At 37.8% G+C, this 15,831-nt stretch overlaps 3 protein-coding genes and 1 long non-coding RNA gene across 5 annotated transcripts; 2 read left to right on the forward strand and 2 right to left on the reverse strand.

Moving 5' to 3' along the window:
• Nucleotides 1-690: 690 nt before the first annotated feature.
• On the reverse strand, nucleotides 691-7,504 carry LOC141910849 (organic cation transporter-like protein). Of its 2 annotated transcripts, none has more exons than XM_074801699.1 (12): nucleotides 7,306-7,504; nucleotides 4,341-4,473; nucleotides 3,691-3,899; nucleotides 3,387-3,617; nucleotides 2,917-3,113; nucleotides 2,118-2,275; nucleotides 1,878-2,034; nucleotides 1,672-1,806; nucleotides 1,508-1,593; nucleotides 1,247-1,364; nucleotides 1,104-1,176; nucleotides 691-1,018 (listed from the first exon to the last, which is right to left on the reverse strand). In XM_074801699.1, the coding sequence occupies exons 2-12, from the start codon at nucleotides 4,462-4,464 to the stop codon at nucleotides 830-832; spliced, it is 1,677 nt and encodes a 558-aa protein (XP_074657800.1). In that variant the 5' UTR covers nucleotides 4,465-4,473; nucleotides 7,306-7,504; the 3' UTR covers nucleotides 691-829. The 2 variants fall into 2 exon arrangements, with proteins under 2 accessions (XP_074657800.1, XP_074657799.1); XM_074801698.1 differs by lacking the exon at nucleotides 7,306-7,504 and adding an exon at nucleotides 5,615-5,787.
• Nucleotides 7,505-8,144: 640 nt separating this feature from the next.
• LOC141911102 (uncharacterized) lies at nucleotides 8,145-10,766 on the forward strand. Its single transcript, XR_012619973.1, has 3 exons — nucleotides 8,145-8,174; nucleotides 9,157-9,285; nucleotides 9,913-10,766. It is a non-coding gene; the product is annotated as an uncharacterized LOC141911102 (long non-coding RNA).
• Nucleotides 10,767-12,440: 1,674 nt separating this feature from the next.
• Nucleotides 12,441-13,426, forward strand: LOC141911376 (uncharacterized). The gene is made up of 3 exons (XM_074802376.1): nucleotides 12,441-12,458; nucleotides 12,715-12,773; nucleotides 13,042-13,426. The coding sequence occupies exons 2-3, from the start codon at nucleotides 12,722-12,724 to the stop codon at nucleotides 13,326-13,328; spliced, it is 339 nt and encodes a 112-aa protein (XP_074658477.1). The 5' UTR covers nucleotides 12,441-12,458; nucleotides 12,715-12,721; the 3' UTR covers nucleotides 13,329-13,426.
• A 109-nt stretch (nucleotides 13,427-13,535) lies between these two features.
• Nucleotides 13,536-15,207, reverse strand: LOC141911228 (interferon alpha-inducible protein 27, mitochondrial-like). Its single transcript, XM_074802209.1, has 3 exons — nucleotides 15,142-15,207; nucleotides 14,665-14,858; nucleotides 13,536-13,762 (listed from the first exon to the last, which is right to left on the reverse strand). The coding sequence occupies exons 2-3, from the start codon at nucleotides 14,855-14,857 to the stop codon at nucleotides 13,668-13,670; spliced, it is 288 nt and encodes a 95-aa protein (XP_074658310.1). The 5' UTR covers nucleotide 14,858; nucleotides 15,142-15,207; the 3' UTR covers nucleotides 13,536-13,667.
• Between the last annotated feature and the right edge of the window lie 624 nt (nucleotides 15,208-15,831).

Raw genomic sequence — 15,831 nt, forward strand, 5'->3', positions numbered from 1 at the left:
TTTTGCGTTTTAGCACCTTATGTATCAGTATACATATTACATGCTGAATAACAAGTTCCTCATGAAATAATATCACGTCTATTGCAACAGCTGCTACTCGGGAATTTGTATTAATTCGTAAAATAGACTGCATTAAAAGCGGGTATCATCGAATTAACTGTAGACGATTATGAATTCTGATCCCTGAGCTGTTTCATGTTGTCAGTACAAGAGCACTTCATTTACAAACTAATACTCCTCCTAAGTTGTATTTTAGCGCTTTAGACAATTTCGTTCCAGACAGTTGTATTGGGTTTGTCGTTGACATCAGGTAAAAGAAATAGATCGGGGCAGTTTGCAGAAATGACAATAGAGAAAGATATTGATTTGCTACCTTAAGGTAAATTAGGAAAACACAATACGCGGTATTATTACCCGAGATGAAATGCCAGGGGTGTCAAATGCCAGAGGAAGAAATGCTAGAGGTATAACAATTAAAGCAATGTTTGAATTCTATGTTCATTGGAATTGGATTCTGAAGGGATCTCCCAGTGACATCATTATCAAGAAACAACGATAAATTCATTGAAATTTTGCTCATGATTTTCTCACAGTTCTTCCAAACGGCTAAGAGCTGACGGATGAAACTTTCCATAATAATCCCAACCTCTATCACCTTCCCAATAACAAAATATCAGCTGTGTACATCCAGTGGTTATAACTTGTGCCACCAAGAGCTAACAGGAAGTTACTCTCAGAACCATTCTATAAGGATCAGCGTAGTTGATCCTTATAACAGGCGATAAAATCGAAATATATTCAAGACAACATCATTTATTATCGGTTAGATTTAACCCATTGCAGTACAGTCATTCGTATTGATAGTTTGATTGATCGGGTTGTTTTCGGGTCGATCGACATCACTGATAGTATGGGGCATCGGTACATCTCTAGTTTCCGGTAAGGGTAACACGAGTAATGCGGTAACCAGTCCAATACACCCGATAATCACACCCGGCAACCAATATATAAATTGAGCCTGAAACAAATCGATCCTTAGCTGGAATTTTTGAATAAATAAGTTACTACAGGATTGAAAATGTAAAAGATTTGCAAAGACCTACCAAATAAGCGGCGAATGGTGCTGTCATAGAGCCTATTCGGGCAAACGCCGAAGCAATACCCACGGCGCGGTTTCTGTGAAATATAGACAATGCAGTGAAAATTTTGGATTTTCTCCCTAAGTTTTTAAAGTTAAGAAACTCACCTGAAGTTAGTCGGATAAAGTTCACTAGTATGGATGTAGAGAGTACCAAATGCTGCCGTGCAGCAGAATTTCCCAATGGTATTAAGCGTCATTATTAACGGAACCAGATTCGTCTCTCCTAGAAATCACAAAATGTAACGATACATTTTTTTGGCGTCGCAAAAACCGATGCAAAAGGATTCTTTTATATATCGACCACTACTATGTATTAATTAAGTTTCTAGTTTCCTTGCTCTAGAAATACCGTGTCTACACACGTACCAATCATTTCAGGACAGAACGTCGCAGCTATCAACACTAAACCGGTTATAGCATTTAGTCCTACTAGAGAAATCCGTCTTCCAATACTGAAATATACACTGATCAAATTATTCATCTAATTCAATCGCGAGTCTTTATGCTGCTAGTTGCTGATTCAAACTTACAACTGGAGAGAAAAGTGCATAACAAGATAACTTGGTAGTTCAATAGCTGCGCCCAGGAAATAATTCGCAAATCGACCTCCAGCCATTACGGTCGTACTCAATGTCAACCCGTAAAAAATGAGACTCGTACAACACCTAGAAAAAAGAAAGATCTTAAAATGACAACTAAATCTGCCACCAGACTAATCAACACGTGTAATACTAACCAGATAATAGCTTCTAGTATCGTGTATAGACGCAGTTTTGGATGTTTGAGAATCTGCAAAATTCCAATCGTTTCATTATCAGAATCTTCACTACCCTTAGTGCAGCCTAGCATATTTGTAAACACCAGTTTTACTTTGTCCGCAACGGATCTATCGTCTGAAATTAACAGATTCGATCTTCTTCGAATAGAGAAGATTTGAGTATTTTCATTAGCAAATGGATATGGAGTTACTTCGTACATGTGCTTCGCTTAGCTGTTTCTGTGGTTTTTCTTATAGCAAAAATGGCGCCCGGAGAAAGTGAACGTTTGTTAAATTTCGCCGCTTTTCTCAAAATTCTGATCGCCTCTTCGGTTCTGGAATTAGCGACGAGCCACGCCACAGATTCATCGTACAACCTAATTTACAAAAAAAAACATTATCGATATTTCAGAACGAATTAAGATCATCCTGGGATTATTAATCTTGCGTACCCAAAAATTACAAATTTCAGGATGAAATTTTCAACACTCAGGCGGTAGATTCTCGGTAATGAAATAAGGATTCGATAAGAAAGGATAATTCATCATTTGTTTGGTGCCTTGTTAATATAAGAACTATTATCAAAAGGCGCTCTCCAGAAACAGAAATAGTCTTTAAGCTGTCTTTTCAATGCCGGGAGAGGTGAATAACAACGATGGTAGGGGTCGGGTCGTGGATTCAAAACTATGTGTGCAAATGTCCCAAATACAACTCCACCAATTAAGTCACATAGGGTTAGTGAGTTATACAACATACAACGTAACGATCCTAAATAAAATTGTTCTGGTCTGGCGGACTTGTCTTTTATCTGTTAAATGGCTGGATACATAAGACGGTGCTAGGTTATATATTGGTCTCGAGAACAAAACCAATAACTTACGAAATCGACGACAGTTCCTAGTGACGTCATTCGACCCCACCCAGTTGACCATTTATTTACCGACCCTCCCTGTCGAGGTACACCTGTGGATGGGTACGATTTCGGATGAATATCTTTATATTCAAAATACATATTTACCAGATGCCTAAAATCGCGAAACAAGGGATGACACCCGATATGATTTGTATATATTTCCAGTGAGTGAATAAGTAGCCACAGATTCCAGTAACGAGAACTCCAACCGTCGTGGTTAACATGTTAATCAGGTTTGCGAATGAACGTTGATCGGTCGGGAACCATTCACAAACCAACACATACGAAACTAGGAACGCACCCTAAAAAAGAAACAACCAAAGCATCCAAAATAATGGCCGATTCATGCGACATTTTACAAGAAATGTGACACTTCGCTTAACTATATTCAATATTATCTTCTTGCCATTTTATTACTTGAATTTTTTTTAGAAAAACTTAAAAATTTCTTTGGTGAGCTCGGGAAAAAGAAGCTCTCAAAAATACTTTTTTTTTCTCTTATTAGCCTTACCAGTAAAAACTTTTCTGGGAATTAAATAATTCTGGGCTTCAGTTAATCATCGTTAGTTAATTACCGTATTGAAAAATCCACTAAAGAATTTCATTGTGATGAAAAATATTTCGTTGACAAAAATGGCGGGTAGAAGCACCGAAACGGCGACCAATAAAGAACAGACTATATACGGAATTTTCCGGCCAAAGTAATCCGACCAAGGTGGCACCAGTATACCACCGGCCAAGACACCTCCGAAATATATGGACATCACTAGAGCATTCATGTGACTCGATTCACAAACCCACGAAAACTGAAAAATAGATTAGAGCCATTTTATCACACTTCTACTGGGGGATGTTAAAGATTTCTGATGAATGACTGACCTGTTCGGTAAGAGTATAATAACCATTTGACTGGTAATAGTAGCCGTTTTGACAGACGATTGTGGCATTATCTGTGCTTGATTTAAATTGTCGACACTGATCAAAATGAATTTCTCCATCTTCACTAGTTGAATACGGTATCGACTGGTTCAGTGTTTGATTCACGGTGGTGTAGTTTGACAGGAAACAGTGATGTTCTGGGATCCATCCTGAATGTAAAATGCATCCATTCAACCCCCCCCCCCCAAAAGAAAATGGAACAAACCATTTACTGACTCTAATACGGGTACTGATAACGTAATAATCATCAGCTTTCTTTATCAGTGTCCCTTCTCAACTGGTAAATCGGTAATTGCATCTTGTGTAGAAATGTATCTTTATGGATATTATGCCATTATGTCATTTTCAGAATTATGTGATTTTATAACTTAATCATATGGTTTCTATATCGAATATTAAGTACTACGTATTTGTTATGTATCACAAGCATTTACTCTTTTGGTATACTATAGTAAAGCGTTCCTTATGATATAATTCTGATATTGTGATCATGCGGTCAAACCGGGAAGAATAGGCACACGATCAAAGAAAAAAACGATGATTTTGAAGTTCGTTGTAACAAGGTTGCTGAATAACGAAATATTGTTTACCTTGAAATACAGGACCGAAGATACTCATAGTAGTCGCTGAAATCGTAATTTCTATTATGAACAACTGCAGCATCTGATATCTGCCATATCTGCCTAAAGCCTTCAAAGCTGCTTCAACTTCCATCTTAGGCTACTGCAAATCGTAATTTAGAATCGATGTCAGGCTGTTAAAAGTACGATGTCCCAAATCACCCAATGTATGCAATGCCGTCTTATAAAGTAAAAGGTGTTTAGAATTCTAGTTTTCTTCAAATCTAAGATTTGACCTACTACATTACCAGGCGTCTGCACGTTCATGATTCTTATCGTAAACGTGTTTCAGAAATTTATATCGAAAGAAATTTATACCGAACTGACGCTTAAGATCGAGACATGCCGACGATCGCAGAGGGTAGTCTGAATGTGTATTTTTTATCAAAAAGTTATTTCATCATAGGGCCCTCCTCCTGTACAGCTTTATGGCTCTAGTTGTGTCCTTTACATTCAAATATCAAATTGATTAATTAGCTGATGAATTCCAGGGAGTTGCGGACAGGAGTGACATAAGAAATTCTATGATGGCCTGAAAGAAATGGTCCCACTACATCTGGAAAACCATATTTCAGACGAATTAACTCTCATCATTGATAAATACAAGACCCTAGAGAGATGGGCTGAACGTTTTGAGAGTACTACACCACCTTCCACCATTAACGAGTGACCGTGTTCCACAAGTTCCTGTCAACGAGACGTTGGACGCAATGCCACCCCTTGAAGAAAACCAGAAAGCATTCCGCCTGATATACAGCGGTTAAGCACCTGGCTCAGACCCGATCCCAGCTGAGACCTGAAGAGGTTGGTAGTGGGCTGGCTCCTTTTGACAGTTTTTCATGTTTTTATCACCTTTTTATATGTTTTCACTATCTTTTTATATGTTTTTATCATCTATTTAAACCTTTTTATCATCGAATGACATATAACCATGTTTTGGTGGTTTTCGCCTTCCATAAGCATCCATATCATTCTGATGCAGACACAGCTACACATTGTCCACACTGCACCAGGACCTTTAGAACGCAGATCGACCTGGTCAGTCATCTCCGCATCCACAGGGATAGCCCCCCAGCCCCAGGATGAATGGATCCTAGGTCAAGATTCGAAGGACTATTTTATTACTATGTTAAGGATGCCAATATATTGACCACCGAAACTCTATTATACATTTATCTATTTGTTTCGCTTATATATTAGTAAAAAAGAAAGCTCGACGAAGAATAGATTAGGAATAGACCTACCTTAACTTGGAACAACAAACCAAACGACGGAAAGGATGAATCAGAACTGACGAAGATATGATATCTGCCATATAGTGCTTAATACAGACTTGAACAATCTCTGGTCATCGGAATGGACTAGGTCTACACCTGCCTGAGTTATGGAGATTCCTACTTCACGAAATATTATTTAGAAAATGCAAAATGTGTTTCGTTAAAAAGTGGCGATAATTAACATGTGGTATTACGTATATTCAAATGAAAATCAATGTATCAGATGGTATCAGATGAATTTGTATGGGAGAATTAAGTGCGGGTTTGGTTGTGTGCATAGAAATAATGAGGGTCCCTCGTATTTATACAAACGATTTGATTTTAATTGCCGAGAGTCCCTCATATTTATACGGATTGCTTTGACTCCCTTTTTCACAATAATGTCGGATACGATTGACTCTAAAGAGTAAAGCATCGTAGCAATTTAATACCAGCCGGGCTGAAAACCCGTTATCGCTTCTTTACAACTGTATCTATTTATGTTATTTCGAAAGATAAATGGACACATTCTTTTGATCACATCTCCATTTATTTCCCTATTGCTTCGAACTAACGTAACTTGACCGATGTATATGGTCCCAATAGCACCGCCCGTTTGGTGATCTGGTTCCTCAAAGTTTCAACTTGTTTTAACTGTATGGTTTTACATGTTAGGCTAAATGTTATCGTGGTGTTAGTCATGTTAACATGATGTCGAATCAGTAACCATGAAGACAATTGATACTTTGAAGGAGATCAACTAATTTGATTTAAAGTATCAAAGTTTTTCACGTTTTATTTTTTGGTTTCGATAAATACAGATCGGGTGCATTTCCTGAAATAACTTGAACTCAGGCAATAAAGATAGAAATTAATGGCTGAATTCACCATCAGCGAAGCTCGAGATATTTGATACATAACAGTTTCAAAGAACAAGTACACGTTACTAAGTAACGTAGTATTACTTTTGACTCTACGGACCCACATGTAAAGAATATAAGTAAGAGATGGAAGATGAGTCAAAATTAAAAATATAGAAATCGTCACCACAATTCTGATCAGTGTCGACGATGATGATGACGATGAAGATGACACGTAATTCCTTGAGAGCTGTTTTCTAGAATACATATATCGTGTATACGAAATCAACATAGCAACATTCGATATAATCACCAGAGAAAGAGGAAAAAACAATCCAAATGTCAAATTGGAAAACACTATGAAAATATTTACAAAGATCACAGGGGTTTTCACATTAACTCGCGAAACACAATCATAGACACCACGTACATTAACACGGGCTCCTGATAAAATCCCTTGTGGAATAACCCTCAGTATTCCTAATATAACTATACATAGTGTAAAAATATAAGCTTTCTTCGGAGTACAGAGAGCTTTAGCTTTCAACGGGAATCTGACAGCTATAAACCGGTCTATACTCATTAAAGCCAGTAGTAAACTGGAGGTTGAAGTTGAACCACCGCCGAGTACTTCATATAATCTACAAAATGGAGTCGATAGAATTTGCTGATCGTAATGAATTCGCAGAAATAAAACCGGCAAATAAAAACAGATGACGTTAATATCGGAAAAAGCAAGAGCTACTAGATATACACCGACTGATGTGTGGCAAAAGCGGAATCTCGGCACTAATAGAATTCGCAAAGATAAAAAATTACCAATCGTTCCGATACTGAATATAATTGGCAGCACCATGTACGTTACGGCAGAACGAACATTTTCCTTGAAATCGGCGATTCGCTTCTGATCTGTTACATTCATTTTACATAGTTAGAATACCAGAACGTATAACTGAGACACCGTCACCTTCCAATCTCAGCATTGTCATCACTTATGAACACGCGTATCAATTCAATGGCTGGAATTCATCACAGGTTACCAATTATGGAAAATGTCGATGTTGTTAACTCTCTACTACTGGTATCTAATAACCAATTACTGCGTCTATGTCGATACAGCAGCTAGATAGTTACTGTATCATATTTTTTCTGTTGTGAATAACATATTTCCACACACAAACACACATACATACATATATATCTAGTATAAATGATGTGATGAATTTTACGGAAATGTAGAAAAAATCTAACGGTTTCGAAAATGCGTCTCATTTTTTATTGTTGATATGAGTTATTTATGATTTCTTTAAATGATATGATGGTCATTAGTTAACGGCAAAAATGATAGCACAGCGAATTCAGTGGAGAGACGACGAATGGTGATGATCGAAGTAAAATCTCGATATTACCTATAGCTAAACACCGATTCGAGTTTGAGGCTGTCAATTGCTGCTGAATAAGACCCCTTCGTTATTAGATTCTGATATTTGAGAGCTAAGTATTAGTTAGGGCGGTACAGGATGAGAATGTTTGAATATCGGATAGAAAATATGTATGATAATGATATAGTTTAATATACGAAGACTTATATATATTTTCATGTCGTTATTATGATCATTGTGACATGAAAATACATTCTTTTCGTACAAGCGTTGGAAACCTGTCGCTGCACCTCCAATCACAATACGGTATGTAGATTGAATATATATTATGTGATTAGATTGCGACGATTAATAAAAATCCAAAAATTCGGAATAATTATTCGATATTTCGGATTGTTAATCCTGTTACACGAGTCATTAGAATTGCCATACAATTTGAAATTTGATACACAATTGTTGCCAAAGGCTTATAGTTTCATAGTCTCTGCTGAACACAAAAGTTATGCAAAGCTAGAAGAAATGATGTTCTTGGATATTGATAGAATTTGACGACGTGATAAATTATGATACCAAATCAAATAGGAAAATACTAGAATACATTAGGCTAGAAAAATCGATACATTGTTTCTAATTTCTGTTGAGCTGAAAAATTAATCAAGCCGGCTGCCTGTCTACCCTCTGTACTATTACGTATGTTTAAAATCGTGATCAAGCTAGCCATAATACATCCTCCCTCGGCAGGGATTCGAACGTGATGGCATCGCTACACTCAGCCAAGAAAGGCCTGCCATACTAGACAGGGTGCGCAGGTACATGCGCAGCTTTGCCGCGCGAAAACTTGCGGCACAATCAGATTGCTCGTTGTATAATAGCTGAGGTGAATTTCAAGTAAGAACTATAAATGGGAAAACCCGGGCTAAAATAAAACGGGATATCTGATTGGCTGATAATGACATCATCTAAGCTGCGCGTGTAGCTGCGCACTCGGTCTAGTGTGGCAGGGTTTCGTACCGTGGCAATCTCGATGCCATCAGGTTCGAATCCCTGCTGGGGGAGTTACCATAACAGAGCCGGTAGCTATAGAAATGAATAGATCACAAATTTCATAGCAGTAAACAAAATGACCCGGTCGATTAGGAGAAAGATTCAGTGCGGTTGCTAAAATTGCGAAGTTAGTTATACATGTGAAATATTATATCTAAATTGACTACAGTGAAACAGATTCAGATTAAAACAAAATCACTAATCTTGGTATTTGAATTTTGATTATATATATATATATATTCAGGAACTGATTATGAAATATGCGGTCAAGTTATGATAAATCAGAGATGAAAATGAGACATTAACATACATATTAATGTATCGTCTGCATTGAAATACCTCATTCGAGGAACGATCACTATCCGAGTAAGAGGTGAGTAAACACTCCAATCAATTACACAAGATTTTCCCGTTGTAGTCACCAGCGGTCCAACAAGTGTCGGACCGATAATGAAAACATGGATCCTTTGAGAATAAAAAAAAAATGTGTTTAGTGCCAATCTCGTTTTATATGCGTGTAGATGTCTCTGATTTTTCAAAATTTAAAGTATGTCATTTTTCCTGATATCTGACCGATAGAAAATTGATTGATACATCGCATCGGCCGCGATAACGCTGCTGATATAGGTTTTCGTATCTGGGACCGATGAGCTGAAGACTTTCAGCTTGATTGAAATGTCGTTAATCTTTTATTATCACAAACCACCACGGCATGATGTGTCTGTGCTACATGTTTACTTAACGACCAGTCGTCTGACACAGGTATTGCAACCAGTCGGGTTTTTCTTTACCAAAACAGGCGACAAGAGTCCAAAAAGATCAAATGATCGAAATATATTTGGACTCTTGGTCAGCGGAGCAATAATTGAGATAAAAATTGGACACGTTGTTGTTTCGTGCTTTGTAGGTAGTCAGATAAAACGTGTATTATCGTGTACAGAAAAACCATTGAATTTTTTTCTAATCCTGAAGAAATGTTTCAATTTCCAATTTCTTGTAGCGCATTCACATTCGTCATCGAAAATGAAATTGTCACTGGTTTTGGTTATGTTAATGATGGCCACGTTGCTGATTGTTTCGTCGGCGAAAGAATATTCGTCTGAAGAGGCTGACGGGAAGATTGTAGAAAGAATGGATGCAGACGAAACCGTTAACCGCTTTAAGAAATCATCGTTGGAAGAATTTAGCGGTATGAGTCCTGATCCGGATGGTTACTACTAAACCATGAATTCCGAAAGTCGTTCTTCGAAAGCAGTAAAACTTTCAAAATACATGCAAACGTTTGCTTAATACGAATAAATCCACATATATAGAAGGATGAATCAGGACCCAGTTCCACAGTCGTGAGTTAGGGTTAACTCTGAGTTAAAGTTAGTTCACTTTCAATGGGTTAACTCAGAGAGTAAAATCCTAACTCACAACTGTAGAACTGGGTCCAGATGATTAGTTTTTTGAATCAGATAGTTAGTTCATCTTGTAGCTTATCTTTTCGTTATTTCAAACGACTCAAACAAAGTCAAGCAACGGGGTCGACCTGAAAAATAGCCTTGCTTTTCCTCTTCTTCCTTACTTCGTTTATCATAAGGATTATTATTCAAATGCTGCTAACACGCAGCGAACGCTGCTTGGGACATAAGACATTATTTCGAATTGCACACGTGTATTTCAATTGATTGATTTTTACATCAACGTTACTGAAGTTTTAAATCCTTAACACGATAAACATTCATAAACTTGCCGTTTATCTATGATTAAATTAGATTTTGATAAAGCTCACGATGCGTATATTATACAAATACATCATACTGTATCGTTATTGTTGCCTTATTTCTAATAATCAAATAAAGTGATTGCACCGCATAATGAATTCTACTCAGTTTGGTCGTCCCTTTCACAGTTACATCGTACTGATGTCTGTGTTAAACAAGTCTGGAAGCTACCGTCTGCTCTCGCTGGTAATCTTACTGATTTTAGCCTCGCTAGGAACATTCGGAAATTCGGCTACTTTCCTGATAATGATAAGTCGTAGATTCCGCAGTTTATCTTACGCTAACTATCTGATCGCTTTGACCGTCAGCGATTTTCTCGTCTGTACAGATTTTACACTGATGCCTGTTTTACAGTTTATTCTCTTGCACCTTGCGCCTATGCACGTGATGAATTCGCGTCTGAGTTGTCAAGTCTACGAATTTATGATGGCATTTGCAGTTTCGAACAGCTCGTGGAACGTAGTCGCGATATCTTTAGAACGTGCGGCAGTTGTTCTCTACCCGTTCACATCTCGTTTGATATGTACACCGACGTTCGCCCGATGCGCCATTGTTTCTATGATCTTGGTAAACGCGATGGTTGTAGGCGTTCCTCCACTAGTTATAATACAGTTCACTAACCACGTAGGATGTCACTACAAATTATACCAACAATCCGTACTATTCATTGGAATAGTCACCTATGTCTATATCATACCTTTAGCATTGATTATAGTATTAAATTCTGTAATAATAATTCAGTTGTTCAGAGGTTCGAAAATGGTTTCTTCCGATCAGAAAACTGCAAAATCAAAACGTGCAACAATAATGCTTGTAACAGTTTCACTCGCATTTGCTATATTTACACTGCCGACATCTATCACAGTATTTCTACCGTTCTCCAAGGACCGCAAACGTTTCTTTTTAGATATATTCACCCAGTTTCAGTTGTGCAATTACTCCATCAACTTTTACATTTATCTCTTATTGGGAAGAGAAATTCGAACGTATTTCTGTGCGAGATTTTGCTGTGAGGCGAAGAAATAAAATCAACAAAATATTTGCGACGCAAATGTTTTCTAATCGTTGTATTTGAATTGAAAAATAAACACGAGGATGATCAGAAGACCCATATATGTTTAAACGAAGACAGAGAACTGAAATCATTCAAACAACTTGAATACATTGAAAGAGGCTTCAGCCATCATGCGTACTAACGATTTAGTTGCACGTATGTTTCACACATATAGTCCAAGCTGTATAACCACTGCATTAGTTAGGATTAGGGTTAGCACGATTGCTTTCTACGTACGAGGCCAGGTTCGATCCCCGGTGAGTGTGCGTAATTTCACTGACCACTTCTCTAAATCGTTATGTATGCTTTTGATTCTGAAACTGAAAGTGCTGGCAGCAACACATGGTAGTATGGTTTAACTTTTTTTGTAATATCGCACTAAAACAGACGTTTGTTCGAACCACACCTTTGGTCAGAATATATTGGCCATCTTTGTCCTAAAAAAATCTTCTTTCGAATATCTTATTATTTCAAGCCGATAAGTATTTGTAATATGGACCAATATTGATTTTATAATTTGCAGGCCGATAATTTACGTAACTGCCTCCTTCAGGTGCTGCTCAAATTTCCATCCATTAATATCGTATACAAATGAGTGGGGTTATTGTTAACGAGTATCACAGGTGTTTGTTTTAATTATCTCACCGGCCTGTGCCATGCTATAAATTGTCGCGTGGTTAAATCGAATGTCAGTTACGAAGTTCTACACGGCTGAAACTCAACGTAAGTAAAAGATAGGAAAATAATTTCTCGATATCTTTGCCACAAAGTCAAACCCGCGCCGATCAGCATAATCTGGATTTTCGTTTATGCTGGCGGTATTTGCAGTTCGTTTGTTCATTAATGTGTACCAGAAAATGACTTTAAATCAGAATTTCCCGAAAACCGGGTGAATTTTGTTGGTCCGAATGATCCGAATTGATTGGATTCTACTGTGCCTGTATCTGAATTGGTTATATCTAATGATTTTTTATTGTAGGTAAATCATGAATTTGATCACTTTGTTAATTGGTTTAGCTTTTTGCTCCATTGCTTCAGGTACGTAATAAGTAAGCCATACGCATTCAGAACGCAGGGCGGATCGAGGATTTACAACGCGGGGGGAGGGGGATAATTGAGCCTATCTTACACGCATTCTGGGCGTTTTGTTCTGCTCTAGCACCAAAAAAACAAAGCCCCTGAATCCGCGCCTGACACGGGCTAGGTTCCGTCCTTTACTCGTGTATATGTCGTCACTACATCTACCGGTACGTACATACTGATTCAGATTATTTACCTACCATCATTTGCTTTATTCTTTTCTTAGTGTCAGGTGAAAGTTGGAGCTATAGTACAAGCAGTAATTCGAACGGCAATATGGGAGGATACGGAAATGATTTTGGAACAGGGTTTGGAGGTGATTTTGGAGCAGGATTTGGGGGTGGTGATTTCGGAGGCGGATATGGAATGGGTGATTTCGGAGGCGGATATGGAGGCGATTTTGGAGGTGGATATGGAGGCGATTTTGGAGGTGGATATGGAAGACCACGATCGTACAGCTGGGGTGGACCAAACAATGGCGGAGGCGGCCGCAGTTGGGGATACAATTATTAAATCCATCGATTCTGATCAATTAATGAAAGGTTGATTAATAAAGTTTACATTTACATTTGTTTTCGGATGAATTGTGACGATAAAGTATATTCCTCAGTCGCGCAGGGTCGATTCCCAATATCAGCCGTGCTCAGGGAGAGTCCTTAAGCCAACCCATCCACACAAGGACAATAAAAGATACCGAGTCTTTTTGTTTATTTTGTTTTTATTTTGTTTATATTACAACAAGCAAGTTAAATTTATATCGATAAAGACCAAATTTATATTGATAAAGAAGAATCAATTGGGTTACACAATTTAGAATGAATTTAATGATCAGAAATCCATGAATGTCAAAAACTATTTCTTAGAAAGCAGATTCCATCCAGCCTGTCCAGCTTTAACAACACCTGCACCAACGGCACCAGCCGCCACTTTAGCCCCTACACCAAGACCTGAAAAGAGGACAAAAAACTCATAACAATGAGATCTAGGACAGCCGACCTCGGTTAATCCGTATCACTCGGGACTGAGCTTTTTAGTACGGATTAAGTGTTATACGGATAACAGATAATCCATATAAAAGTTCTACAAAATAATTATAATCCGTAACCCGTATGATAGTTGGTTTACAGAAGTTTCAATTGTCTACTTACAAATTATGACTACAATCAAGAACTGGAAGCAATATACGAAACCATGGTACCTGAACCATCATTGGAATAGGTTGAAACTGTTGGATTGATGTGTTTAATTCAGTGTTTTCAGGAATTTCGACGCCCAATTTATCACAAATTTCATTGCAGTTTTTAAAAGTGCCAATCGTAGAAACAACGTTATCATGTTATTCTAGCCTTATGCCTGAAGCCGCAACTCATTACAGCTGGATATAGCGCTTTAAAATGGATCCCGCAAATAGGTTTCGTGCCTTTCTTAGCAGCATTGTAAAAAGTTCGGCTCAAGTCCATTATAGCATTAAATAGTTCCAGCAGAGATTTATCACCTTGGACTGGTATTTGGAATTAATCCGCCAATATTGGGCTGATTGAATCTTAGGACTTTACGACATACCGACAAACCGACGAACCAACATACCGACAAAGTACGAAGCCAAATTACTCCCTTTCTAAAAATGTATCTTTGAGCGGGGCACTATTCCACGCTATACAGGACTTGAACCAAAAGGGGGCTTTTGGGTCGCGCTGTAAATTCATCATTTTTAAGGATGTCAAGGATTAAAAGACCAAAAATTTGTTCATTCCCTGATACCAACTGAGGAAGTCTCAAAACATTCGGGAATACATTCTTATAATGACGATATCATTATTGTCACGAAGCACAGAATACGTAAGCTCACCTACTGCCCCAGCAGACTGAAGAACAGCTACCGCACTTCCTGCAGCTACTGCACCGCCGTTAGCAGCAGCTGATGCCGACATCATCGACGCGGCATAGGACCCAGCAGCAATCCCACCAGCTCCAAAACCGACCGCTGGTAAAACAAAAGGAGCTGCAACCACAGCTACGACACCTCCAATTATACACCACATTCTGAAAATATTTGATTAACTAGTAGAGAGCTAAATACGGACATGAGCTGATGGTAGAACGCAAATTAACAATTGAATTTGAAAATGAAAAGTGAAGTTATTTGACGTCGAATGCCCTTTGAGTTGTGGAATTTGGGGTCTCAATTGGTAACAATGTTCAAATTCAAGAAGACCAAGTTCACAAAATGGAAGATTTTCTCTCTAAACCGGATTAGAGCAGACTCTGTCAACCCTTTTATATAAAACATGCGTTAACCAGTGTTAACCATTTGTGTTTGACTTACATTTTTTCGTGAGAGAGGGAGTGGAGAGAGGTGGCTCTTAATAGATTAGACTGGTCGACGTTCGAATGCAGGTGGCGCAGAATTGGACAGGCGACCAGTCTAGCGCAGAATCGGACAGTTTTATGGACACTTGAACTTTAGACTGGTTACCGGTCTCTATCTTCAATTCATATTGAATGGGACAGGCAACCAGTCTACTTGAACTTGAACTTTAATTTTATTGCTCCATATAATATACAAGTAACATAGGAAATGACATGCAATAAAATATTAACATCAAAACACTGGGAAAACAGTACAAAAGTGGACATACATTTATAATGGATAACATAGGAATAGAGAATATTTGCAAATAAAATATGTGAAATGTAAAACAAAATATAAACTACAGCAAGGAAACTAGGTGGCGATACAATCAAGTGAATAGAATATAAAAAGAATCAAAGTGTTGAACGTAGGGCAAATAAAGAGTTAACTAGGTTACACACAAGGCTGGCAATGTCATAGTCCCCGTTGTTATAAGACATCAAAAATAAGAATAATTCTCAATAAATTTGAATTTGAATTGAGATGAGGGCGCCACTTGATGAAGTGAAAATAATTAAATATTGGCGGCTTGATACAAGAAGGATGATATATCTCAGATTGAGTAAATCTAGTTATTGTAAGTAATTAGTGGGATAAACTAAA

The sequence above is a fragment of the Tubulanus polymorphus genome, chromosome 9 (genome assembly GCF_964204645.1).
Source record: "Tubulanus polymorphus chromosome 9, tnTubPoly1.2, whole genome shotgun sequence".
In the NCBI taxonomy this organism is placed as follows: domain Eukaryota; kingdom Metazoa; phylum Nemertea; class Palaeonemertea; order Tubulaniformes; family Tubulanidae; genus Tubulanus; species Tubulanus polymorphus.

Coding starts and splice junctions, on each gene's coding strand:
- LOC141911228 (XM_074802209.1), bottom strand. CDS start 14,857: ATGTGGTGTATAATTGGAGGTGTCGTAGCTGTGGTTGCAGCTCCTTTT. Junction 13,763..14,664: donor TCAGTCTGCTGGGGCAGTAG/GTGAGCTTACGT, acceptor TCCTCTTTTCAG/GTCTTGGTGTAGGGGCTAAA.
- LOC141911376 (XM_074802376.1), top strand. CDS start 12,722: ATGAATTTGATCACTTTGTTAATTGGTTTAGCTTTTTGCTCCATTGCT. Junction 12,774..13,041: donor TTTTTGCTCCATTGCTTCAG/GTACGTAATAAG, acceptor TTCTTTTCTTAG/TGTCAGGTGAAAGTTGGAGC.
- LOC141910849 (XM_074801699.1), bottom strand. CDS start 4,464: ATGGAAGTTGAAGCAGCTTTGAAGGCTTTAGGCAGATATGGCAGATAT. Junction 1,807..1,877: donor ATACTAGAAGCTATTATCTG/GTTAGTATTACA, acceptor TCTTTTTTCTAG/GTGTTGTACGAGTCTCATTT. Junction 1,019..1,103: donor CACCATTCGCCGCTTATTTG/GTAGGTCTTTGC, acceptor GATTTGTTTCAG/GCTCAATTTATATATTGGTT.